The sequence below is a fragment of the Phytophthora sojae genome (genome assembly GCF_000149755.1).
Source record: "Phytophthora sojae unplaced genomic scaffold PHYSOscaffold_18, whole genome shotgun sequence".
NCBI lineage: Eukaryota > Oomycota > Peronosporomycetes > Peronosporales > Peronosporaceae > Phytophthora > Phytophthora sojae.
In genome coordinates, this window is record NW_009258132.1 from 92,212 (window position 1) to 118,159 (window position 25,948).

The 25,948-nt window shown below is 57.7% G+C and overlaps 8 protein-coding genes across 8 annotated transcripts; 4 read left to right on the forward strand and 4 right to left on the reverse strand.

Moving 5' to 3' along the window:
- Nucleotides 1-244: 244 nt before the first annotated feature.
- PHYSODRAFT_534637 (hypothetical protein) lies at nucleotides 245-1,957 on the reverse strand (the record flags this gene model as incomplete). Its single annotated transcript, XM_009541032.1, has 1 exon — nucleotides 245-1,957. One exon carries the CDS (start codon nucleotides 1,955-1,957, stop codon nucleotides 245-247), a length of 1,713 nt encoding a protein of 570 aa, XP_009539327.1.
- Nucleotides 1,958-3,163: 1,206 nt separating this feature from the next.
- PHYSODRAFT_534504 (hypothetical protein) lies at nucleotides 3,164-3,852 on the forward strand (the record flags this gene model as incomplete). The annotated part of the gene is made up of 2 exons (XM_009541033.1): nucleotides 3,164-3,408; nucleotides 3,474-3,852. 2 exons carry the CDS (start codon nucleotides 3,164-3,166, stop codon nucleotides 3,850-3,852), a joined length of 624 nt encoding a protein of 207 aa, XP_009539328.1.
- Nucleotides 3,853-3,953: 101 nt separating this feature from the next.
- Nucleotides 3,954-4,487, forward strand: PHYSODRAFT_534638 (hypothetical protein; the record flags this gene model as incomplete). The annotated part of the gene is made up of 1 exon (XM_009541034.1): nucleotides 3,954-4,487. The coding sequence occupies one exon, from the start codon at nucleotides 3,954-3,956 to the stop codon at nucleotides 4,485-4,487; it is 534 nt and encodes a 177-aa protein (XP_009539329.1).
- A 1,158-nt stretch (nucleotides 4,488-5,645) lies between these two features.
- On the reverse strand, nucleotides 5,646-6,026 carry PHYSODRAFT_534607 (hypothetical protein; the record flags this gene model as incomplete). Its single annotated transcript, XM_009541035.1, has 1 exon — nucleotides 5,646-6,026. A coding segment is annotated over one exon (381 nt), but the record flags the coding sequence as incomplete, so codon positions are not given.
- A 495-nt stretch (nucleotides 6,027-6,521) lies between these two features.
- PHYSODRAFT_534502 (hypothetical protein) lies at nucleotides 6,522-6,977 on the reverse strand (the record flags this gene model as incomplete). Its single annotated transcript, XM_009541036.1, has 1 exon — nucleotides 6,522-6,977. A coding segment is annotated over one exon (456 nt), but the record flags the coding sequence as incomplete, so codon positions are not given.
- An 8,487-nt stretch (nucleotides 6,978-15,464) lies between these two features.
- PHYSODRAFT_534432 (hypothetical protein) lies at nucleotides 15,465-16,430 on the forward strand (the record flags this gene model as incomplete). The annotated part of the gene is made up of 1 exon (XM_009541037.1): nucleotides 15,465-16,430. The coding sequence occupies one exon, from the start codon at nucleotides 15,465-15,467 to the stop codon at nucleotides 16,428-16,430; it is 966 nt and encodes a 321-aa protein (XP_009539332.1).
- A 177-nt stretch (nucleotides 16,431-16,607) lies between these two features.
- On the reverse strand, nucleotides 16,608-22,466 carry PHYSODRAFT_566560 (hypothetical protein; the record flags this gene model as incomplete). The annotated part of the gene is made up of 3 exons (XM_009541038.1): nucleotides 16,608-22,049; nucleotides 22,095-22,299; nucleotides 22,387-22,466. 3 exons carry the CDS (start codon nucleotides 22,464-22,466, stop codon nucleotides 16,761-16,763), a joined length of 5,574 nt encoding a protein of 1,857 aa, XP_009539333.1. The 3' UTR covers nucleotides 16,608-16,760.
- Nucleotides 22,467-23,386: 920 nt separating this feature from the next.
- PHYSODRAFT_534481 (hypothetical protein) lies at nucleotides 23,387-24,814 on the forward strand (the record flags this gene model as incomplete). The annotated part of the gene is made up of 2 exons (XM_009541039.1): nucleotides 23,387-23,484; nucleotides 24,289-24,814. The coding sequence occupies 2 exons, from the start codon at nucleotides 23,387-23,389 to the stop codon at nucleotides 24,812-24,814; spliced, it is 624 nt and encodes a 207-aa protein (XP_009539334.1).
- Nucleotides 24,815-25,948: the final 1,134 nt, after the last annotated feature.

Consider the following 25,948-nt stretch of genomic DNA (forward strand, 5'->3'; position numbering starts at 1 on the left):
GCTGCGCTTTGAATTCGGCACCTCGGCCAAGGAAAGGGTCAGGTGGACAAAAGGCGATGAAATGCATGGCGTCCTACAGTATCCAAGAGGGATCAAGAGGGAACGACACATCACTGCAGCACGCAGGCAACCCGCAATGCAGTCGGTCGCACAAATGTCAGGGGAAGTATCCATGTATCAACTTGATCCAGGCCCCCTCGAATAATAATGTCTGTAGTTTTGGGCCGGTATTCCTCTCGTATCCCTAGAGCTCCTGCGATAGTATTGTATGCAGCCGATAGAGCGCTTCTGCTGCTGTCGGTCGCTCCGTCGGATCGAGCGACACACAGGCCATGCCCAAGTCCGCCATCGACTGCAAAGAACCAGTCGAGAACTCGATGCGCAGCTTGCCCAGTGCCACCATCTGCATAATGACCGCCTCGGAGACTTTGTGGTCCGAGTCGATGTCCCCGCAGTCCTTGGCGTGCGAGTACGGGAGCACATGCACGTCCAGTTCAGACAGCACCACGCCAAACGAGAACATGTCGGCCTTGTCGTCGTACTTGTGGCCGAGCATGACCTCGGGCGCTATCCACCGCGACGTGCCGACGCCCGCCGTCATGGTCTTGTCGCCTCGCTCTCGAGAGATGCCGAAGTCTGTGAGCTTGGCCTCTAGGCTGGAGGTGAGCAGGACGTTCTTGGACTTCAAGTCTCGATGCAGCACCGGAGTCTCGAGCGAGTGGAGGTACGTGAGCGCGTGGGCCACGTGCAGTGCGATCGTCACCTTGCTGCGGTCGAAGCCTGTGGCGTGTTGCTCCTGTTCGTACACACTCAGCAACGCGCGCAAGTCCCCACCCTCCATGAACTCCGACACGACGCACAAGTCCGTCAACGAGTCCCAGGCCACGCCCACGAACTCGACGATGCGCGCGTGCTCGAGCGTCGCCATGAGCTTCACTTCGGCCAGAAATGCGTTCACGTGCTTGACGCTCTTGCGCACTTCGGGCAGCAGCATCTTGACCGCAACGCGGCGCTGGTTGAACAGACCGAAGTACACCTCGCCGCCGCCTCCACGACTGATAATGTGCTGGACGATGACCTTCTCGCGAGGAACGCGAGCGGTGGCGATGACTTCGTCGTCCCACAGACCCACGAGCATGGCCGGCTTGGCCGACTGTCGGCCGCTACTGCCGTCATCTCCCAGCGAGTTCGTCGTCCCTGGAGCCGTCGACGAGCCTGGCTTCCGACTCCCTGAGGGCGACTGGAAGCTGCTGAAGTTGTCATTCTCCTCCCGTTCGGCTTCACGTTTCTTACGTAGCCGATAGACGACAACCACTGCGACGATGACAATGAGCACCAAAGCTGCAGCAGCGATGCCCACCACTGCCCCCGTGCTGATACCTGGGCCATTGCTGGCACTACTGGAGCCCGAGTCACTGTCCGCAGCTTGTGGGGCGGCAGTATCAAGGCTGCCGGAGCTCCCGCTACTGCTGCTAGTCGAACTTGACGCAGTGTCGCTGCTATAGAACCGGTAGAGTCCTTGCTGGCAGGAGCCCGTGGTTAGCGCGTCCTTGTCCAGCTCGAAGTAGAGCGACGGTTCTCCGCCGCACGCGTCGTTCGGGTAGAGCGCCACCACCGCGGACCCGTTCGAGTAGAGGCTCGTGATGACCGACTGGTCCCCAAGACCCGACGAGATCTCGCAGCTGCCCGACGCCAGGAACACGTCGGCCTCGCCGAAGGACACGCAGCTCTTGTTGTCGTACGTCTCCATCATCACGTACGTGAAGTCCCCGAGCACGGCCGCAGTGTGCGCGAAGCGGTCCGACACGTTGCACGTGCGGCTGATGTAGTACGTGTCGTTGCCGAACGCGATGTCGCTGCACGCGTCCTCCACGCAGCTCGCCGACAGGTTGTACATGGCCAGCACGTCGGGCGAGCCGGCGCAGTTGACGCCCGAGAAAACCTCCACTGCCTCCATCGTCACGGCGCGCGCGCGGGCCCCCCACAGCGCCGCCGCTAAAGCCAGCGAGGGCAAGCGCATTATTGTATTCCCGCCGGGAAACTGGAAAATGGACCGTACCACGCACACGCAGTGCTGCAAGTGTCTGGCCACGAGGGTCTTTGGCTACATTTATCGGGCAGCGCTTCTTTGAACGTGCGCCTCGCTCGGACACCGACCGCACTGTCCTTTCAGCTTGGAGCTCAGCTCATCGCGCTGCACGCAGTGGTGAACTGGAGCGCAGCCTTCCCCTGCTGCAGTGGAGTGGAAGGTCGTCCGTCACCTTTCGGTTCCCCGGTGATCAACTCTGACGTACATGTGCTCGCAACCGCGAAGCTGCTGAACTTCAGCCTGAAGAACGCATCGGCTTCTGTCTGTTGGTCTCCTTTGCAGATACAGTAGATGTAGCAAGGAGTGACCAGTTGATCCCGTTGAAAAGTGTCTGGGGTGATGAACGCTGTTGTGGGTGATGAACGCTGTTGCGGTGTCATAAGCATTGCTGCCGACTTACTTCGTGTGGGCTTCGCTGTAGAATTCCTCTATCCGCGAACCAAAACGTTCAAGACTCTTGATGCCCAACTTCAATCAAATCAATATCAATTGCGGCGGAGGAACGCGTGCGCGACATGGTATTCAGCTCGCTTGTCGTGGTCTGAGGCTTGCTATCATAGCAAAAGCAGCGTCGCGATGAACCGTGGGCCAAATGACAGCATGCTGATGTTGTACATGTACTAAATGTACATGAACTGACCTCCATCGTGAAGTTCACTTGGTCACCCCGCAGTACAGTACCCGGCGGTGGCAAGGAATGCAAGACAGAGCATACACCGCGTTAATTTAAACAGGACTTAGTGCGGTATTGGACGCCTACCAAAAATAGAGAAATCACCCAACATAGATGCAGCAGATATGACAGGACTTATCGCCAAGTATGTCAACATATCCTAAATTCTGTCCACCACAAATATATTAACGACGAATCTCTGGTTGATACAAACGGTCTCATATTAGAAAGATATCGCCTCATCTTGCACAACATAGGACATTTCGAACGGGACAGCAGTACAGCTGAATCTATCCAGTTCGGCTTGAAGTTTGACTTGAAGGTCGCCATTTCCCTTCGAGATACCTCCTAGGAGGCTCCTACGCAGGCGCGATCCCCCCTGCGAGTTTCCTGCGAGCGCGATGCTCGAGGAAGACGAAGGCATACTGCTGCACCTGTGCGAGGCCTTCAAGGCGCACAACGAGCGCGTGCGCGACGCTCACCGCGACGTCCACCAGCTGATGCTGGAGGAGAAATGGCGCATCGCCATGCGCACGCGTCATTACCTGACTTCACGGTGTCTCGATGCACCGTGTGAGTCCGCATGGATGACCCTCTACATGCACGGCTCTGATGTGAATTTTCTGAACGCAACGAGTTTAACCAGGTAAAGTGTAATTATCATTTTTGACGCGGTTTCCTGCGCTAACACTATAGCCTCCATGTCTGTAGAGGGGCTTTTCATCAGTTGCTGTCTAGGTTTGCTAGCTTCTACGACCTCCCTCCTCCGTCATCACGAGGCCGCCCCCCAAAGCTGCGCTACCTACACCAGGTGCTGGGGCTCGTACTGAGCTTCTACGTGGGCTCTATGGAACAGAGCTCGCTGTGCATCATGTTCGGGGTGCCGCCGAGCCCTCTATCACGAACGCTGCGCAGGGCAGAGGAAGCGCTGTCGCTAGCGCTGACTGGCTACGCACCTGCACGCATCTCCTGGCCCTCGCCCTTGCGTCAGGCGGAGCTGGCACGCATGGTCAACAAGCGCGAACCGCTGCTGACCCACACGTTTGGGTTCATCGACGGTAAAACTTACGTGTACGTGTACTGTATATGATATTGATATTAACGGCTTTTAGGATATCTCAACTAACTGAATTCGATCGTGATGTGAGTGGACAGGTCCAGCAGCCCTCTAACGCTGACCTACAAAATGCCATGTACAATGGCTGGCTACACTCGGTCTTCGTGACCGGCACGATTTGTTTTGCCGCTGACGGCTGCATCATTTGGTCGAAGCACAACTGTCCGGGGTCGTGGAACGACTCGGACACGTCCTTGGAGTTCCGCAACAAGCTCACGGATCCCCAGTTGTGCCCCGACGAACGCATGAGTGTAGTGTCGGACTCTGCATTTCCCTGCTCTACAGCCATGACAGGGAGGATCCTGACCCCCTTGATGAACGGGGACATCGAGCGCATTGAGCCTTGCCTCCGCAGCGCCGCACGCACACTGCACAATGCGATCACCTCCATTCAACAGGCTGCCGAATGGGGAATGGGCAGTGTCCAGAAAGCTTACAGTCGCCTCAATTTGCCGCTGCCCTACGACCCGGATCTACGAGGAATCCGACTCAACAACCTATTCAGGATGGCGAACTACAGAGTTCGCGCGGTCGGCATCTCCGAGATCAAGACCACGTTCGTGGGTGTCATGGAGATGCCAAACCAAGACATGTTCGAATCTCTATGATTGCTTTTGCGTAAAGCTGGTTCAATAGAAAGCTTCGTAGTTAATTTCATAGTTATCGTACTGCACAGCTATCGTTGAAGGCATCGGCGAGGCTGCTAACAAATACAGCACGAGATTCGAGCTCGTAAATGGACTGTGTTGCTTTGATCATCGCTACATAGGGCTGTATTGAGATGTTACGCTACTAAATGCACTTCCTCCCTCTTTAGATCATCCTTGCTGTTGCCTTCACCGCGCAAGGGCACTCACAGCTCATTCCTTCTTCGTTAGCGCACCCAGTACGAGCAACAGCTCTTGAGTGCGCGCACGAGCGTCCTCCTTGTCACGACGGGCGCGCTCCTCCGCCTCCTGCTTCTCCTGACGGCGACGCTCCACCACCTCCTGCTTCTCAAGACGGCTACGCCCTTCGGCCTCTGCTTTGTCAGCGAGGTAGCGTGCCTCGCGGGCCGCCTGCTCATCGCGACGGCGCTGCTCTTCGTCAGCACGGCGAAGTTCCGCCTTGCGCTCGTTTTCCTCACGCATCATGAGCAGCATCTCGAACATGGTGCCCCCCATGTTGCTGGAGCTGCTCTCCAGGTCGGACAAGCGCTTCTTCAGCTCTGTCGTCGCCCTCACAGCCTTCACGCGCTTTACTTTGGCGTAGCTAGCCTCAGCCAGCTCTTCGTCCTCATCCGCAGCACGTTTGGGTCCCACGGTATCGCGGAGCTCAGCCAAGTTGATACCACCAAGTCTGTTGGAGGAAGTCGCGTAGCGCTTCTGCATCAGTGGCTTCTTGCCTTGCGAACGTCCAGTGGTGGCTGGTAGAGAAGCGCTCGCCACATTATCACCGTCTGTGGTTGCTGTGGACGCGGCAGCGGCCGCCACCCCCATCGCGCTCGGGCCTCGACCCGTCTTCTTTGTTGTAGAAGATCGCAACTTTCTCTGCGTCGGCTGCGCAGCCGGCGGAGACGGCCGCGGCGTAGCAAAAGCCTCCAACCCCTCGCAAACACCGGTCGAGGGCAGCAACTCCGAGAAGTCGCCGCTGTTCATGTTGGTGTTGTCCCCGGCCGATGTCTGCGTCTCGCCCGAATGCATGGAGTCACTGGTGGAGGCTCTCTTGCTCGTGTCCGCGTCGTCGCTCGCGCGCGAGCTGTCATCGAGCCCCTCATCGCCGTCGAAGTCGAAGCACAAGTCGGCTTCATCCTCCTCCTCCTCTTCATTCTCGCCCTCTTCCTCAACTTCATTGTCGACATCAGCGCCATCGTCCATGTCGACCACGCTGGCCTTGGCGTCGATGGCCTGTTTAAGCAGCTTCGCCTGCTTCACGTGCGGCGGCATGTCAGCTACACCGGTAGGCTTCCGTGCTCCGTAGAGCACCTTGAACTTACGGCGCAGACTTTCATAGTCGCGCTCAGCGACACCACGCCCTCGGTTGGAGTTGTAAGCAACGGCAAGTCGCTCCCACTTGTCCTTGCCTAGCGGCAGGTAGTGCTCGACGAGCGCCAGGAGCCGACGCACTGCAGAGAGCTTGTAGTTAGTGCTTCCGGTCTGCTTCGGCATCTATACAGAAAACACGAACACGTAAGTTACAGTACGCAGAGAATATGGTATTCAAAGGCGTGTAGCGTACCAGGAATGATGTCGGACGGGATCTCGAAGGTGCGGAGGAGGTGACTTGCTGCAGGCTTGGTAAAACCAGGAATGAAAGCCACCTTACCTTGGTCTCCGCTCTGGCGGGTGAGGCTCAAACGAGGCCAGCCCATCTCGCCTCGAACCGGATGGTCGTGAGGACTAACCTGCAGGGTGAATTCGCGCGCAAGCTGAGCGCGCTTGCAGTTGGTAGAGCGCGTTCATTTTGGCGCCAAGGTCTCTCCGCTGACACGTCAACAGCGGTATCAAAGCACACTAGCCCCCAAGGTAGCTTCAACGCCGTCAGCTTCAACGACAGGATCAGATTAACTTGAATACAGCATACAAACACCAGGCTTACCAATGATGCAAAGCTCCCACTATCTTCCTCACGTCTGTAGACTGCCCTCGAGACGCGCGTCACGCCTACGGGTCCTGTTCATCTTGGATGTCGCGATGGCGGCAATTGGGGTGGCCACAGCGACATACGAACCACAGGTCGGGCCCGTAGTCGACGGTGATCTCGTCGCCCTCGTGCACGGCGTGCGTCGTGGCAATCACGACCGTCGTCCTACGTCCATTCGCCACTTCCAGGAACTGAGCCACCGGCGCGCACGAGTGGTTGACGAAGCGCATCAAGCCACCCATGTGCCGAGCGTGGATGGCGACACGGACTGGGTGGCTCGGCCTCTCGGGCCGTTGCGTCATGATCAGGCGGTAGCCCTCGTTGCGCGGTCGAGCCGCGTGCGAGATGCTCACGTGCTCGAGCTCGCCCAGATACTCACCCAGTACCTCGCCCGCATCAATGAACTCTTGCGCCACCACGGCCAATTCGCGGGTCGCCGCGTTCCTCACCAACGCGACCTTCGTCGACTCGACCAGGCTGTAACGGGCTAACTGCAGCCCGTTACGTGCTTACACAAGCAGAGGAAGTAGTAGGCAAATTGAACTCTGGTATTAAGTGCCGAGACGGTCTCGGCACTCGAGACCGTCCCAGCCATTAAACCTATAGTGGGCTCTGATTGGCCACCGCGCACACGCGGTGGCGCCTGTGTGACAGTGGCCTGTCACACCACCCCCTACTCAAGATTGGAACATACACATATCTAAACTCTAGAAAGGAACTGCAGAGCTTTGCGAGGCGGACGTGACGCTACTTGGCAGGCGCGGGCCGACAGCGCGCGCGAAGTGAGTGAAGCAGCGCAGCAGTGTCTCGGACGTCATCAAGGGCCGGCTGCTGCGCGACCGCAGCTGCAGCGTGGGCTTCAACGGAGCGATCTTAGTGCAGCTGGTCCGGCGCTGGCGTGGCATGAAGCGAGTTCGTCGCGGTGGTACGCACCGTGACTCCACCGTGGGTCAGGTCGCCGCGAATCCTGGAACACCGAAGGTCGTCCGTCGTCTGAAGTCGAGCATCGCCGCTGGGCTGTCCGCTCTTGCGAGGCACTCGTTGAGTTAGGCACGGCTCGCCGCCGCGCCCTCTGCAAGCGACGTCTCGTACGCCGCCACGCAGTCGGGGACATCTGCGAGTAGGACCTCGCGTGGCTCCCAGCTGTCGTCCATAGAGCCAAGCCATCGAACCAGATACCGGCGGTGCGAAGGTATCTCTCCATCGCGGCGACGAGTGCCGCGATCCGTGCGTGCGCGCTGCGGTGCATCTCGGTGGTCGTCGTGGTTGAGAATGGCTTCGACAATGTGACGCTGGTTCCCAGCAGCGTCCACTAGGGGAGCAGGACCGTCGCGCTGGAATGCAGATGCGCGAACCTATCGCAACCGCCTTCGGGCAGTCTGCCTGGAGCTGCTCAACGGACTCCCACGAGTTATCCGACTCAGGGTAACCCCTCCACTTCACGAGCAGCTGGCGCTTGCCATGGGGCCGCCGCTCCCGGACGACTCGTTCCACGTGGTAGTGGATCTGCCCATTACGATCAAGGAGGGCCGGCGGTGGCCTCGCACGGCCATGGCTACGAGCCTGAGGCGACGCAGCCGTATGCTGGGGCCCCGAGTCAGGTGGTGGCCCTGAAGCAAGAGGAGATTCGTCTTCTCCGGGACCGTGTGTACGTCCTCGAGGTCGCGCTTGGCGTCGGTCTTGGTGGTGAGACTGCCGCTCGTGCTGGTCAGCCTGGTGCCGTGGAGCGGCTCCGTGAGGATGTTGCCTCGCTCTATCAAGAGACTCGCAGTCTTCATGGCCGTGTGGATCGTCGAGCCGACCTGTCGTCTTACGACTCGCTGCGAAACCAGCTCGCTGGCCTTCGGGCCGAGCTTCATGGCCACGCGCCGTATCCGGAGCAGCAGCAGCCCCACTCGTATCAGGCTCAGTTTGGCCAGGGCTCGTACGGGGCCCCTGCGTATGCTGCTCCGATGTACGCCGCGCCGTCTTACGACCAGCGCGCGTATCAGGCGCCTTACCGCGACCCGACGCTGCGCTTCGAGGAGCTGCGCTCTTCTCCACCGGGCCACCCATCGCTTCCTGCGGGGCAGCTAGAGCCAGAGGGTCATGGTACCTCTTAAGACGGCCCACGTAAAACGTCGGGTGAGTCGTCATCGACTTGGGCACGTCTATGGTGTACGCCGCGCCATGCCGGCTGAGGACCGTGAAGGGTCCAATGAAGCGGTGCTTCAGCTTGTTGCTCTCGACCGAGCTAACAGTGTTTAGCGGTAGGTTTCTAGTATCTAGGAGAACTAAATCCCCAACCTTAAACACGTTCATGTTTCCTCTTCCATTTCGGTCAGAGTACTCCTTCTATTTATCTTGGGCTTGCGCCATGGTGTCTCGCACCCTGCTGATTATGTTCAGCCTGTCTTCGTCAAACGAGGACAGTTGCTTCCGCAAGGTGGCTGGACTCACGTCCGAGACTTGGGAGGAAAAGGTTTTCCGAGCCTCTCCCCCACTCAGGACCGAAGCCCCGGTACTGCCTCGTAATGTGAGCGGCACCTGAGGGTGGCGCAACCCGTTCAGGTAAAAGAGCGTAAAGCCCGTCGATGCATGTACCGCATTGTTGAGTTGCGAACTCAACCATGGGCAAGCGATCAGCCCAAGAGCGGGGCATCTCCGCGCAGATACTGCGGAGCGTGTCTTCAAGCACGCGATTGACGCGCTCCGTCTGGCCATCCGTCTGCGGGTGGTCCGCCGTCGACATCGACCGTCGTGTGCCGAGAAGGCGAAACAGCGTCTACCAGAACGTAGCGGTGAACCGCGGGTCTCGATCAGAGATAATGGTCTCGGGCAGACCGTGGTGTCGTTAAACACAGTCCATGAATAGGCGAGCGACCTCGTCGCCAGTGACGGTGTCACGAACTGGAGCAAAGTGGACCATCTTGCTCAGACGGCACACGAAGGCAACAACACCAGTGTTGCCACGGTCATCGGCCGGAAGTCCGAAGACAAAGTCGAGACTCATCGACTTCCAGTAGTCCGCTGGGACCGGCAGGCTTCACGCGCTGGCACGTCTCGCACGTACGGACGTAGGTGGCGACCCACTTGTACATGAGACACCACCAAAACATCTGCGAGACAGACGCGTACGTCTTCTCACGGCCTAGATGGCCACTGGATGGAGCGTCATGCGCCTCCATCAGGATGTCGTACATGAGATCCTCGTCGTTGGGCACGACAATACGGGGAGGATCCTCGGGCTCGACCCTATAGTGGAGCAAACCGTCAGCCCACTCATAGCGGTGCAGCCTTGCACGTTGTCGGGGTGTGAGCCACTCGGCCTTGGCTTCCGAGCCAGCGGCCAAGAACCGCACAAGATGTCCGAGACTGGCATCGTCTCGGTACCCCAGCCTGATGCGATCATACAGATCCGTCGTGACCGACTAATATGAGCAAGCTCGTAGTCGGGTCGGCGCGACAGCGCGTCGGCAAGCACGTTCAACTTGCCCGCCTTGTACTCGACACGGAAGTTGTATTCCGCGAAGAATGACAGCCAACGCGCCATCCGCTGTGAGAGATGCGGCGTGTTGACGGCAGTCCGCAAGGGCGCGTGGTCTGTATAAACGACAAAGGGCGTCGAGCCCAGGAGGTGCACTCGGAACTTGACAAGAGCGTACTTCATGGCAAGTAGCTTCTTGTCGTGGACTGGATAGTTCCGTTCGGCTGCCTTGAGCTGCCTGGACTGGAACGAGATGACCCGTTCGAGGCCTTCATCGTCGGCCTGCAATAGCGCACAGCCAATTGCGTAGTCAGACGCATCACAGACTACGCTGAAAGGCTTCGTTTCGTCCGGCAATGCCAGGACTGGCGCGCGCTGTAAGCTCGCTTTGATGTCGTTAAAAGCATCTTGATGGCGACGCTCCAAGCGCCAGTCGACATCCTTCTTCAGGAGATCCGACAAGGGCCGTGCCAGCTCGGCGTAGCCTGCACTATACTTGTGCAGGTAGTTGGCGAGGCCCAACCACTGTCGTAGGTCCTTCTACGACCGAGGTGGCGGCCAAGCCGCGATGGTTTTCACCTTCTCCGGGTCCGCCCGGACCCCGGCGCTGCTGACGAAGCAGCCCAGGACCTTGATCTCCTCAGCTTCGAACACACACTTGTCGATGTTGGCGTACAGCTTGTTCGCCCGCATGACTTCGAACACACGTCGAAGGTGCTGGAGATGCACCTCCATGGCCGTCTGGCCTGCCTCGGCACGGCTGTGGACGAAGATGTCGTCAAAGTACGTCTGTGTGAACGCACGCAAAGGTCGGAACAGTTGTGTGACCAAGCGATTGAACGTTGCCGGGGCGTTAGAAAGCCCCTGAGGCATGACCAGCCACTCCCAGAGCATACCGCTCGGCGTGCTCACAGCTGTGAGTGGGATGACGCTCTCGCGCATCAGGATCTGGTAGTATCCGTCCACCAGGTCCAGCGCGCTATACAGCGTGCAGCCAGCCACGTTGTTGAGCAACACGTCCTTGCGCGGGATCGGTGTCTGCGCAGGCACTGTCGCGCTGTTCAACTTGTTATAAGCATGAACCAGACGCCACTTTCCGTTCGGTTTGCGAACACAGAAGGTAGGCGTCGAGTGCGGGGACTTCGACTCCTGCATCATGCCTGCCTTCGCCTTGGCGGCAAAGAAGGCATCAATGACTTCACACTGCTCCCGGGGAAGAGGCCATTGCCTCGTGACAAGTACTTCGTGCCCGGCACGAGATCGATCTCGTGCCTGATTCCCCTGTCCAGAGGGAGATTGGACGGTGTATCCTTGGACACCACGTCCTCGAACTCCTTCACCAAGGGGTACACCGGGTCCCGGGGGTTCTTAAGAATCTCAGAGCCCATGCGCGACGCGCGCTGTCTCTAGAACTCCTCCATGACTGCCGGGTCCATGACCGAGGACGAGTTCAACTCGGCAGACGTGGACTCCGGTCGGAGGAGAACCAACTCTGCGATCTCCCCGGCCTTTAGCTCGGCCAAGAAGTCCTCCATGGCGAGCTCCTCAAGGTTCAGCAACTCTGAAACCTCGGGCAGAGCTGTAAGCTCGACAGCTCCTGTCTTGACCCGACGACCGGTCACGCCGTCGAAGATGTGATAACACTCTTCGGCGGCTGGAGCCTTGGCTGGAGGCTCGTAGTCGCTGGCGACTGGCGTCGTCGGCCACACGACTAGGCCCGGCTTACGACGTGACCCTCGGGTGTCTTCGTCTCGTGGCGCCGCCTTGACGGCACCACCGATCTTCTCGATCTCGTGCGGAACTACGTTACCCGCCTTGTCCTTGAGCGGAACTTGGTTACCCGCCTTGTTCTTGAGCGGAACTTGGTTACCCGCCTTGTTCTTGAGCGGAACTTGGTTACCCGTCTTGCTGGGTGGAACTATGTTACCCACCTCGCCGTGTGGAACTTGGTTACCCACACCAGGAGCGCTTCCAGCGACTCCCGCATCAGTTATGGTCTGAGTGACCTCCTGTGGAACTATGTTACCCACATCGGAAGCGACTGCAGTGCCTTCCTCATCAGTTACGGAACTTGGTTACCCACGCCAACGCCAGCGGCGCCTTCACCAGCAGCCCTTGCTGCCTGCGGTACTTTGTTACCCGCGTGTGGACCTACGTTACCCACCTGGTAGGTGCTGTCCGGCACCTCCACTCTCAGGCCTTGTCCGGCCCGGTCGGGGTCGTCGTCAGTCTCGACGGACCCTAAGAACTCATTAGACGCTGCTGCGCCCTGGCGGCCCTCGCGGGCGCCCCAGCTGCTACCAGAGGTGGGAACATGACTCACCAAAGCTCTGTCAGAGCGTGGGGGACGGCTGGCCCCGATGGCCTTGCCGCGCCAGTCGATCCAAGGCTCGTGTTACTCCAGCCACGGCATGCCAAGGATCAAGTCGTACTTGTCCATGTCTAGGCCCAAGAACAGCTCCGTGCTGTCGAAGTCCTCGAACTTGACAGTGAGGTCCATGTGGACCCGAGGTACTTCTACCACCGTACCGTCGGCCAGTCTTACCGAGACCAGTCCTTTGCCTTTGCTGCCTCGTAGCGCATCGGCGTACTTGTCGCGATTGCGTGCGACAGTCTGGCGGCGCACAAAGTTCTTGGACGCCCCAGAGTCGATCAAGATTCTCAAGGGATGATCGTATCCCGGTACACTCGCGTGCACCACAAGCAGCCCACCGCTGCCCTTCTCCGCTTCGAGAGTACAGAGACTCTCAGGGGCTAAGTCCCCATGGCGTGCGCCACTCGCACGCCCCTCATGAAGACTTAGTGTTTCCCCAGTAGGGCGCCCCGCCCCTACTGGTGTCCGGCGTTCCCCTGGTTCCTGGGGCGCGGCTTCTGCCAGCGACCCCTAGAGCCAAAGGGCTTCGAAGAGAACTTCTTCTTCAGTCCTCCCGCGGGACAAGCACGTTTCATGTGCCCAAGGTTGCCACAGCCGTAGCAGCGAATGTCGCTCTGCTCGGCCATGCCCAGATCCATGGGAACCGGCCCGTTGATGGCTCCATTGCCGGAGTTACCATTAGACGCACCGCCAGAGGCAGGGTTGCTCTGCCATACCGTGGCGGGGGTACGAGCCTGCTTGTGGCTGTACTCCTCCTGGAGGGCGATTTGAATCGCCTCCTCCATAGTGTTTGCTTGCACACGGAACCGTTGCGTGCGGGCAGGACCGACACGCAGACCGTCCATGAACACGGTCACCTTGATGTGTTCAGGCAGGGGGTTCCCCACCAAAGAGGCAGTGAGCACTCGCATCTCCTGGATGTACTCATGCAGCTCGCGCCTTCCTTGTTTGCAGGCGAGGAAGCGCGAACGCTGGCGGTACTCGTAGTTCGCCGGAAGAAACGCGGCCCGCAGCTGCTCGCACAGCTGGGACCATGATGCGAAGCATCCAGGCGTCGTCGCTTCGCGCGTATACGACCAACTCTTAGCGCGACCACTAAGGTTGGAGAGCGCAAAGGCGACACGGAGTCGCTCGTCCGAGACGAGAGCCGCGTCCATCGCGAGCTCAACCTCTCGAACCCAGAAGTGAAGGTTTTCTCCTTCCTTCCCTTCGAAGGGGTGAACCTTCAGCCGCAGGGGCTTCGGTTGCACCGGCTTCGGCGCGGCCGCAGTGGCCTGCAGCCCTTGAACGTGGGCGATGAGCCCTCGCTCGTAGGTGTCGAACGCGTTGATACGCTCAACCTGCTCAGCCGGCGTCGCCGCCGCTAAGCTACGCAGGGCATCTGTCCCAAAGATGCCTGCCATCTTACGAACGGACTCGTACTGCGAGTCGTTCAGATGGGGAAACTCCGTACGATCCATCTTGGCTCACTCAATGAGACCACAGAGGATTCAGGTAGTCCAATCTACACGCGTAGGCGTAGGATTGACTACAAGTGCTACCAAGTGTGACGGGGCACACAGCACTTCTTAACAGAGGAAGCAGGAGTATACAAACTCCAAGTGAACAGCCGTTCACGTGTCCCTGGTCTGAAGGGGACGACTTGACTTGAAAAGCGGTAGATCTGAGACTGATTGTATTTATAGGTTGGTACAGATTTGGCCTGCATACAAATCCTAAGTTCCCTATAGTTGTGTCATACAAAATGTATCTGTTGGCTCTGAGGCCACTTGGGTCACTATCCAGGGGAGTGACCGATATAGCCATCCCGGAATAGTGACAGGGTCACTATTCCATGTAACCCCGTTACAATACCCCAGCAAAAGCAAATTCTAACGCAAGTGGGGGCACTTCGGTCGATACCCCCACCCACCCACCGACACCCTGGCTGGTTGTACTCACTGTGAGATGTCAACCAGCCTGGTTGAACGAGGCCATGGTTGACACTGTCAACTTGACAGACTGACAGACATGCGCGGGCAATGCGTGCACCCAATACTGCAGTGCTTGCAGCTGTTGCTTGGCAATGCCAAGTTGGAATGATCACCGAGCTGCCAGCCATGTTGGCATTACCGCGACGCCGATGATCTCGGTGGAGATCGGCTCGGTCTCTCGTGCGGGACTTGCCTGCTCCGGCAATATCCTCGTGCTGCCTTCTTCCCTCGGCGAATCCAATTCGAGTCAAGTCAACGAGGGAAAGCCTTGTCGACAACGATGTCGTCGGGGTCCCCGCCGATCGCTCACGCAAGCCGCCACACTGCGGCCCGCAGAGGAGTGGTGAAGACTTTTGTCTTCAAGGCAACACGAGGGCCTTCCCGCGGGAAAACTGCGGCTCTCTGCATGGTGCCAGGTTAAAGAGTTACAGGTTGATCTGCAGGATCCACACCTCTCATCGCGTGAGCTCTTGGCGCCGTCGAGTTTCGACTCGAAGCCCCGGGCTTGGACTGGACGGCGCGGCAGCACCAGCGCTCACCAACTGCCGGCTTGGATCGACGACAGTCCGGCTTCTTGTACCAGCTGCACCGCCGAATATTTGCTACCATTTCCACCGTGACATGCGAGATGTCAGCGCGCCGCGAGTCGAGACTCCAGCGGAGAGCTCTCCAGGGCAGACCACACCCGCGCAGCAGCCATCAGCGTCCGCCTCAACTTGTGTCCAAGAGAACACCTGGGCGTCCACCGACCGGTCTATGCATGCATGCATGTGTGCATCCAGCGTGATAGATTGGATCCCACTCTCTGACTGATGGAGATGCGCGCCCAGGTCCGCTCCAGCAGCTGTTCCCCCTTGTCGGTCTCTCAAGTCACGCGCCGCCGCGGGTCGCGTCATACGCGAACGCGCTCGCAATGGAGGAGAAGCGCAAGCCCAAGCCGCACGACGCACCGCGGCGCCGGCCGCTGCCGCCCATGCCCCGGCCGGTGTCCGACTCGGTGCTGTCCTTCTTCCTGGACTCGCCGTCCTCCTCGACGTCGTCCTCCGAGAACTCCGGCTCCCGACTGCGCAAGGCCACGAGCGCCGAGGAGCCCGCCGCCAATAATGACCAGCGCCGCACGAGCGTGCGCTCGGGCGTCATGCTCGACTCCATGCGGCGGTACGCGCCGCCGCTCGGCCGCAGCCGCAGCGACGGCGACCCGTTCCTCAGCAGCAGCAAGTCGAGCAACAGCAGCTCGCGCCTCGTGCCTCGCTCGACGTCCAGCACGACGTCGTCTCGATCCACGACCACCACCATGTCGTCGCTCAAGTCCAGTCGGTGCAAGAAGCGTCCGCGGAGTCTGGCCAACCACCTCGGCGGCTTCCTGCTGCACTCGGTCACGCCCCGAGAGTCGTCGATCCTGCAGTACACGTCGCTCGTGTCGCCCGGGACACACACAGAGTACGACTTGGTGCTCGAGGACTCAATGGTCTCAGGTGACGGAGCGCGGTGGGTCGTCTCGAGACGCTACTCAGGCTTCAGGTCGCTGCGCGATGAACTAGCGCGAGTCTTTGACCGCCGCAACCACCCAGGAGCGGCGAACGACAGCACCCACGCGCACTGCAAGCACTGCGCGCCGATGAACGAGGCGCTGGACAAGCTCAGCGCCAAGTATTTCCCCAAGCGGCGGCTCTGGGGATCCAAGAGCCCCAAGGTCGTCCAGCAACGCGCAGAGCAGTTCTTCAAGTACTTGCAGGGTCTGCTGGCCCTCGCGACGAATCCGTCGACGCGTCGATGTCCGCTCGTGGCGCTGGGTTTCGCGGTTCAGCTCAGGACGTTCCTCACGCTCGAGCGCGAGCCGTACCGAGGCGTTCCAGGCGCGTTTGGGGGCGGAGCGGTGCCGTTCCTGCTCAACGAGATGACGCTGCTGGAGGCGCGCCCAGACAACGCCACCACGCTCATGACCATTGACGAGCTCGATGCTGGCTACGCAGACTCCACGGACGAGGAGTACGACATCAGACACCGCCACAACAACATGGATGACAACAGCCATAGCTCGATGATCGACTTGGCGTCGCCTGTGTACGTGCTCGAGGAGCAGGACGACCTCCGCTCGTGGGACGAGCTGGAGTAGTGGGAGGAGATCTCCGTTGCCAGCGCTGATTGGGGCACTGGCAGACACTAACTGAACCATACAAGGTAAACTACCGAGCGACAGACACAAGCACAAAACGTACACTAATTCACAGCCACCAACGGCCAAACCGAAGTCCATCGGAAGACTTCCACGGCTAGTTGGTTTCGGTACCTTATTCCACTCACTTTTTGTCTGGGTATTTGACAAGTTTTCGGGTTTCCGTTGCTGTGATGTGGCGGCTTCAGTCGCGCTCCCCACTCACTCCTTCCGCTTCTTCGTCGGTCTTCGATCGTCTGTGCACGGAGATGAAAGAGGCCGACGTCCATTTCAGGCGTCGCTCTTCTGGTTGAGCGCCACGATGATCACGCTGACGTTGTCGTGCGCGAAGTACGCCTGGGCCTTGAGGACGAGCTCCTGCGCTGCGAGCTGCACGTCGCCGTGGGTCTGGAGCTTGCGCAGCACAAAGTTCACGGCCTGCTGTGACGTCAGAACGTCGAAGAGTCCGTCGCTAGCGAGCAGCAAGAACTGGTCCGACGGGTTCACTAGGTGCTCCACAACGTCGGGCGTCGCGACCAAGTGACCGTCTTGCTTGTGCGCCAAGTCGCCAAAACCACGCGAGATCTGCAGAATGCCATCCAGCCGCCCGTTGTGGACGAAGCCACCGGACGCTTCGATGCGCGCTTTCTCAGCTGGAAGAGAGGCCTTGTGGTCTGTGGTCAAGTCGATTGCCACGGCGTCTGCTGTACACAACACGGCACGGCAGTCACCCACGTTGGCCACGTAGAGTCGGGTAGGCTGGTCCTCTTCGTCGTCCTCGTCCTCCTTGGATTCGTCGCCACTTTCACCTTCCGTGGCCTTCTCTGCTTCTGCGTCGCCATCCTCGTTGTTATTCGTCCGCCGGCGTTTCTTGCGCTGTTTCGCCACCACAGCGAAGACACTTGCAGCTCCGGAGAACGAGATTGGCTGCAGTAGCGCCTTCATCTCATCTCCGCAAACGACTTCGCCGTCAATCTCGCAACATTCGCCTTCCGTGAGACTGGGATCGGCGTTAGCTTCGCTCCTGAGGTACCGTTGCAACTCTTCCGGGGCCATGGTGCGCTTGCGCTTGGGAAGAACGCTGAGGTTTTGCTGCTCCAAGATTTCATTGTCGACCGCCTCGCATACAGATGAGATGCACGTGACCGGAGACTCCACGAAGCCAGTTCCCTCGTTGAAGAAACGGTGGTGCAGCTCGTTTTGCAGCTTCACAGCAGTGCTGGTACCGTTGTGGCCATCGTACACTGCAAAGAAAGCCAATGAGGCGTAGGAGTTCGCAAGGGCAGACGGGTAGCGCGATAGATCGCACGTAGTTTGTCCAGTGCTGCGATCTTCCATGTACGACCGAGCTCCCTTTGCCTCAGCGTAGCCTGAGCGGATTGAGAGCGTGAGGTTTTCTCGAATCTTGCTACTCACGTAGACTTGCACGATGTCCAACAGCGGCGCGGGAGTGGCCATGGACAGAGCCGACGAACTAGAAGTCATCGACGCCAGTGAACCAAGAGTGAGAACATTTCCACTGTTGTCCACATCCAGTGAAGAGCATGCCGCATCCACCATGGACGTCAGAGACGGCTTGGCAGTGATGATAGGCGCGATTTCCTCATCGTCGTGGCTAATGAGATCAAGCTGGTGAGTCGGCGACGTGATGAGCTCGCTGAATGTTGCGTCAACGTCCACATCGCACTCAACATCAGAGTAATCCGAATCGTCCGAGTCGCTATCGGCGTCCGAAAGCCCTTCCAGGCCAGACGTGTGACTGCTGTTTGCGCGGCTTCTGTCACTAGAGTGGTGGTGGAAGTGCCGCGAGGAGGCACCGCTGCCCTTACGCATAGCCTGGTGATTCAAAAGATCATCGTCGTCCTCATCATCAACTTCCGTCACCTGCACGCAGTCAATGCCTTCCATGTCAAACTCTTCCACGTTGCCATCGTCGGTGACCACAGAACGAGACGAGCTGCTGATGGAGCCAGCACTTCCGGTCGATGATCGACGGCTGCCGTTGGTTCTGCCCAATGCACCTATTGTGCTACCCATTGCGCTACCCATTGCGCTGCCCATTGCACTCCCCATCGCGCTGCCCATGGCGCTACCGCTGCCTGCGCTACCATGTCTGCCTCCACTGCTTAGTCGACCCCCACTGCCAAGTCTACCGGCGCTTCCCAATCTCCTAGGCTTGCTCGATGCAGATGAGTTGGTGGAGCCTGCCCGACCCGGGGGCAGCAATTCCCGTCCTGAGTTCGAATGAGTTGGAACTCGAGAAGCCACGGAGAAGTCGTCATCTCGCGCCTGGAAGAGAATCTTGCGTGTCTGATAGTCACCGCCCTCGTCACGGAACACTTCGGATGTAACCATGAGAAAATCTTTCTTTCGCGAAAGCGACCGCTTCATCAGGTCTGCGTCCAACTCCGCATTTGATAGACTGCTGCTAGACCGCCCCGCGCTCCCTGCTTCGCTGGACGAAGACAAACTACCGCGCTCTTCAACAGGTATAGCTGCCAACTCGGAGAGTTGGGATACAGATGTGAATGACGTACGACCGAAGCCTTCGAGGTTGCCAGAGTCTTTGTGCACTCTGCGAAAACTCGTCTTTTTCACCAACAGCGAGTTGTCCACAGAGTTACTTCGGCCACTTGGGAATGAGCGTGATCTTGGTGAGTCAGTTGTAGGGGTATCACCCCCCACTGTAGAAAGTGACGAGACTGACGACGCCGATGAAAGTACTGACTGCTCCCTCACTTGTCGAAGTGATGCAGCCGATGACGCACTTGGGTAGCGACTGCGAGCAGTAGGCTTGGCAGCGGGCAAAATAATTTCCGTCACCTTTGCACGATCCACCGAGAACGCCATGCGCTTCTGCTCAATTAGCAGTTCGCGTGAGCGCTCAGACAATTCCTTGTGGCCATCCATAAGCTGAACACGCTTGTGGTGGCGCCACGCGCAGATAATGCGAGACACTTCATCACTCGACGCTCGGCTCGGACTCATGGACGTTGTACTGCCGACTGTGGCAACCGACGATGTGGTTGACGCTGACGAAGGAATGCGGGAGCCCAAGGTCCCCGATACTGGAGTGCCAGTGAAGTAGCGTCCACTGTTCGTACGCACAACACCAGCGCCAACACTTTGCTGCCGTGTCTTCACCAACTGGTGGGCTTGAGCAAGACTCTCCGTCAACCGCTGATCAATACGCTCCGGAATGTTTTCAATTGCACATTCACTTTCATCGATAGACACGGTGAGATCCTTCTCCGGCGTGATCAAGCCAAGCGGCTCGCTGCCCTCCTTGGTAATCCACTCGTGCGCAAAGCACTCCTTGAGAGAAATGCGCAAGGCTGGGTCCTTCGTAAGCATACGCTGCAGCAAGTTTTTCAAATGCGGCTCCATCGTGCGCTCCACATCCTTCGGGAAACGTAGCTCCACACGTTGAACACGCTCCGCCAGGAGAATCTCGTTGTCTGCCATCCACGGCGGGTGACCAATCACCATCATATACAATGTAGCGCCAAGTGACCACACATCGACAGCGGGGCCCTGGTACGTTGCATCGATATCAAACATCTCGGGGGCCATGAATGCAGGAGTGCCCTTTGCTCCGGAGATGGTCTCTGTCTCGTTCATGATCATTCGCGCCGTACCAAAGTCAGCAATCTTGGCTACACCCTCAGAGCTGACGAGAATGTTCTCCGGCTTGATATCACGGTGAATAACCTTGTGGAAGTGCAGGTACTGCAGACCAGTGAGAAGGTCGCGCATGTACTTACGAGCGACCGGCTCATTCAGCCGGCGAGCCTGAGTGACTTCCTCCATTAGACTGTGCTGCACGTATTCTTGAACGAGATACATCTTCTGGCTGTTGGGGTCATCAATTACCTCCACAAGGCGCACGACGTTGCGATGATTCAGCTTCTTCATAATAGCCACTTCACGACGCAGCACGTCGTACAGCTGATCCTCCTTGCCAGCCATGCGCTGCACGAAAGTCTTATGCATGATCTTCACAGCGTACATCTGTCCATCCTTCTGGCTTTCACAGAGCTTAACACGGCCAAACGTGCCTCGGCCCAGATCGCCCTTAATCACGTACTTGTTGACCACAACCTGACCGTTTTTAAGCCGATGCTTCACCAGCTTCTTGGTTTCTGTCGCTTTCACGGGTGATATGGGAGCTGGAGGCGGCGCCACTATAGAACCTGACGAACTGTTCGCTCCGGAACCTTCGGCCTGTGGCGTGGGGGCATTGGATGCGGCACTATTAGCACGCTGCTGCAGACGCAGTCGCATGGCACGCCGCGTAGCCTTTTCCACGTAGGCTTCCTGAATAAACCGTTGGAAGTGGTCGGAAAGGAGACATTTGTCAAAGTCCTCCTTACTCAGGTACAGGCACTTGACTGGGCCCACCGCTCGCACCGAAGCCGTACGAGGCTCGCTGTAGATGAGCGACATCTCGCCGAAAACGTGGCCCTCGTACAGCCGCGTCAATTCCTTTTCATACGGTTTCTTGTCAGGCCCCACAGCCTTCTCCGACACAATAGCCTCGCCACGCGTGATCATGTAGAACCGCGTGCCTTCGTCTCCCTGGTGGACAATGTACTCGCCATCACTGAAGTTTGCTGGCCGCAAGCACTTGAGCACGATGTCCTGGTCCTGCGCACTCAGTCTCGCGAGCAACGGCACCTGCTGCAGCATCAGACTCAGGTGGACTTGGCCGATGTGCTGGAAATCCTCCTGTGTCAAGTACAGGAGCTCAACGTCGCCAACAGCGCGCACAGTGGCTGTACGCGGGTCATCGTAGATAAGTGCCAGCTCGCCGAAGTAGTGACCCGCTCGCAAGTGTGTGATCATGCGCTCCTGCGTCTGCCCCGCGCCTGTGGGAGTCGATCCAGTCATGCTGTTGCTGCTCGCGACAACCTTCTTGGTCACAACAGCCTCTCCCTTGGCAATCATATAGAACCGCGAGCCACGCGTTCCCTGGGCCACGATAACCTCACCGTCCGAGAACTTGCACGGCTTGAGCGCGCGCACCACCTGCTCCTGCTGCATCTGACTGAGGTTCCGGAAGAGCTGCACCTGTCTCATCACTTCATACACGGGCATGTTATCGCGCAAGAAGGGCGTCAGGGCCACGGGCTCATCGTCCGCGTCCTCCTCTTCCTCGACGTCGTCTGGAGAGCTGAGCCACGACGCCCACCCCGTCATGCTGTGCTGGCTGCTGTTGCTGTTGCGGCCTCCGCTGCTGTGCATGGCCGAGAACGACACGCTGTTCCCTGTATGGGACGACACGGAGGAGCAGGCGCTGGCGTGGCGCGCGCGTTTGGGGATGGAGGGCGGCGACAGCACGGCGTCCTCGGGTTCGTCCAGCCAGTCGCTCACGAGCTCCTCGCCGCTGCCCACGAGGTCCTCGTCGGACGAGCTGGAGCTCGAGTCCACGGAGCGCGAGTCCGAGCTCGACAGGTAGCCGGACTGCGGGGACTTGGGCGACTGGACGATGTCCATGGACGGCCGGAAGCGCGACAGCTTGGGCGGCGCCGGCGTGCGCGACATGGAGCTGCGGCGCTTGAGCGGGTGCGCGTCGTCCGTCTTGACGTTGCGCGGCGGCGACGGGAACGAGTCCACGGACGACACGCGCGGGAAGCCGCCGTCCTCGTCGTCGCTCTGCAGCTTCAGCGGCTGCAGCTGGTGTGCGGACGGCTCCTGGTCGTGCGCGCCCGACGAGGAGCCGAGCGTGTCGCGCACGACGTCGCCGAGGCGCACGGAGCCCTCGCGCTCGTCCTGCTGCACGGTGTCGTCCTTGTGGGGCTCGAGCGTGGGGCGCTGGGCGGACAGGAGGCTCGGGCCATTGGCGCTGCTGTCAGCGGCGTTAGAGGTGACGGAGGAGGAGGCGGAGGACGGGGACGCGGCGGGGAAGGCGGCGGACAGCGTGGAGGAGGGAGGGCCCTCCGCCGCGTCCCCCGCGGAGACGTCGCTCTCGCGCCCGGTGCTGAGGCGCTGGCCCATCGAGACGGCAGCGAGTGCGGAACTGATTGGCGTGATGGCTGAAAAGATTGGGATGGCATGAGCCAATCAGAGCGCGCAGTTCTGACTCTGGTGAGGAATTACCATGATCCAGTAGAAAAACACTGGATCGTCCCCCAATACAGTTAAAAAATCCTAAGTACGCCCGGCACGCCTCTTGCGAACCTATCAACCATTTATGGGCTAACTTTGAGCTCTCGGTTTATTTGCGGGACACCTGAAATAGATACGTGGGAGGTAAGATTTCGAAGGCTAGTGCTAAATAAAAACCAAGTAGACTTGAATAATAAATAATTCTCTAAAGGGTGATTTACAGCTATATTCTGCTGCATTGTGCAAATGTCCAAGTCAAGAGCAAGAAACCCCCCAAACTACGGCTCTGCTCGCTTTTCACTCGACGTGTCTGATCTCGAAGCTGCCAAGGAGTTGGGACTACTCAAGGACGATGTTGCAGTCGAGTCGACGAACTCGACAAGCTCAACGTATGGCTTGGCCTACCAGCTCCGAGAGAATATTGCCAATTCAGTCATTCTTCACAAAAAGCAGTCCACAGCAAGTGCAAAGATTTGGCTGTGAGGTGCGGCTTCCAGATTTTTGTGAAGCAAACCAGTGTGAAGGCCGACAACTCCGGTAATGCGAAATTTGCGTACAAGGCGCTCAATGTAACGCAATATTTCGACCGGACTACACCAGCTGCCCAACTCACGTGTCCGTTTTTCGTGAATGTTCACGGGAAATCGGGGAAGTGGAAGATAACCCAGGCAAATTTTGCGCACAATCACCTCAAGTTCGTTGGTAGTGCCAAGGGTCCTTGTGTGGAAGGGTCCATCCCGTTGCCGTCCAAGCCCATGCGGAATACCACGCAGCAGATAAGCAAGCTGACAGCGATTGTCGAGACCGAGATGCTTCCCGCCCACGATGGATCTACGGCTTCTATGTCAGGCGCCGCTATCAGGAATTTTCTGAAATCGAAAGGAGCGGACGTAAGCGCTACATCGGTGTCCAGAATGAAGCCGAAAATTGACGACAAAATTCACGGCGACTTGGTAGAAAGTTACCAAAAAATGCGGGCGTACTTCGAGTTGATGGCGCACAAGAACCCCGGATCGGTTTGGAGAGTGGAAACTGCCGCGGACGGATCGTCGTTTGGTCGAGCGTGCTTCATCCCTAACGCTGGTATTCACATTGCCCAGAACTGCAAAAAGATGGTCGGCTTTGACGGGGTCCACCTTAAATAGGAAATGTACGAACAGGGCATTTATCTGGTAGCTACCGTGAAAGACTACAACAACCACATCGTTCCAGTTGGACTCGCGCTGGTTTCACAAGAGGACAAGGCCAATTGGATTCGGTTCCTGGGAGCTTTCAAGGAGGCAGTTGACTGGGAAAAGTTCACGATATTGTCGGATAGACAAAAAGGTCTGCTTCCAGCTGTCGCGACAATTTTCCCAAACGCTGGCCATCGATACTGCCTGCGGCATATCATGGACAACATTAACAGGAAATGTTCCAGGTTGTCCCAGGAAGACCGTGCGTGGGTATGCCGAATGGCACGCAGCGACTGTGAAAATGACTATAAGCTGTATCGAAGTGAACTCGCCGTGAACAACCCTGCCGCTGCGAATTTTCTGGACGGAATCGAACGTGCTCACTGGGTGAAATACAGTTTCCAAGAAAAGTTTAATCTCCCGACTTTCGACGAAATAACCTCAAGTTTGTCAGAGCAAGCGAACAACTGGATGGGTATAGAGCTTCGGACCGCCAAACCCTTGGACGGATTCCACTTGTACTTCTTGAAGCTGAGTCAACTGATGTCTAAAAGGCGACAATTGATTGTAACGTGGACAAAATCTGGCGCACTCTCGGATTTAGTCCCCAAGTTGTTAGAGCGACGTACAGACCGCCAAGCTGCAGCTGATATGTGCGAGTTTACACCCCTTCTCGAGGGTGCGTACAGCGTCTTGTTCAAGGGCCCTGTTGCCATACCAGGATATGTGCACCCAGACCGGGTAGTGGATTTGCCAGCGCTGGAGTGCACGTGCGGCAATTGGCAAGACCAAATGTTCCCTTGTGTCCACGCAGTTTGCGCTGCTTCAAAGGATGGCCGACGAATCGAAGATTTGTATGACGCCAAGCGTATGTCGATCGAGCACTTCCGCGATACGTACATATTCAAATTTCTCCCTTGCCCGACAACAGCAACCTTACAGCGGGACGACACAATTCTTCCTCCACAACTTGAACCCACTCCTGAACGGATTGGTAAAAGAGGGTTGAAGCCGGGGAAGAGGCCACAACACAAGCGAAAGATTGTGAAAAACGCGCTGTAGGGACAAGAATAAGCTTCGTCGGGCAAAGCCAATTTATACTTTATCGATCTGTATTTTTGACAAACAACACTTCATAATTAATAGATATTGTTCTTTCCGACAATTCTAACCAAATATGCAAGTGTTGCTGAGTCATATTTGGGTAAGGTATATTAAAAATCTAAACCGATAGATCTCTAGTGTTGTGCCCTAAGAACACGCGAGTAAAATATTTCGTGAAAATCTCTTAAACTCTAGAAGGAGTAGGAACTCTACGAATGTACCACTCCATGGTACACCCTTTTTGTATAATTTAAGCCGCAATGGTGCAATATGCTACTGCAATCTGAATTTTGCAATTTAACTACGTTAAATTTAGCCAAATCACAACCTGACCTCCGGGCTGAAGTCTACTGTATTTATTTTAAGGCAACACTTAAAATAGAAATAGACTGCGAACTACATTTTCAGCGCTTCGGCAAGCCCCATTCTGCTTTGTGCGCAATGCCACGCCTTAACCCACGACAGCGCCACGCCCGGAACATCCAGCGCCGCCTGGACGGCTCGTTTTACCGTCTCCGACTGAATCCCGGTATTTCCGCTCATGACGTCAGCGACGAAGACACCGACGAGCAGGAAGAGGAAGAATCATCAGTCGGGGGTGGACTCCGAGAAGAACGACGTAGGGGTGGTGACCTCTTCGCAAGCAATCGAAGGGCCCAGAGAGGCGTGGATGGGCAGCTATATGAGGTAGAGCGAATATACGCGAAAAGGTGGATCAACGTAAGAGTATATTATCTCATCCAACGGGTTGGGTACCGGGAGCTTACATGGGAACCGGGAAGCCACGTTCCGATGCGCCTGAAGCTACGGTTCAAACGCGAATCGATCGACTTCATCTGGGTCTACCAATCGACAAGAGGGAGACGTCGGACTCGCCATCGACGACCGACACGACGCAGCGCAAGGATCCAGTCTCGCAGAGAGTAGGTAGATACGTCTTGATAAATACGCATCACGAACTTAGCAAATACTGTGACAGTAGTTTGTTTTTCGGTCGGCCTGGGGGGCGATCCAGTACTTTTCTACTGGATCATGGTAATTCATCGACTCTGGTTATGCGGGCTTGCTTTGCAAGTGCAAGAAGTGCAAGGG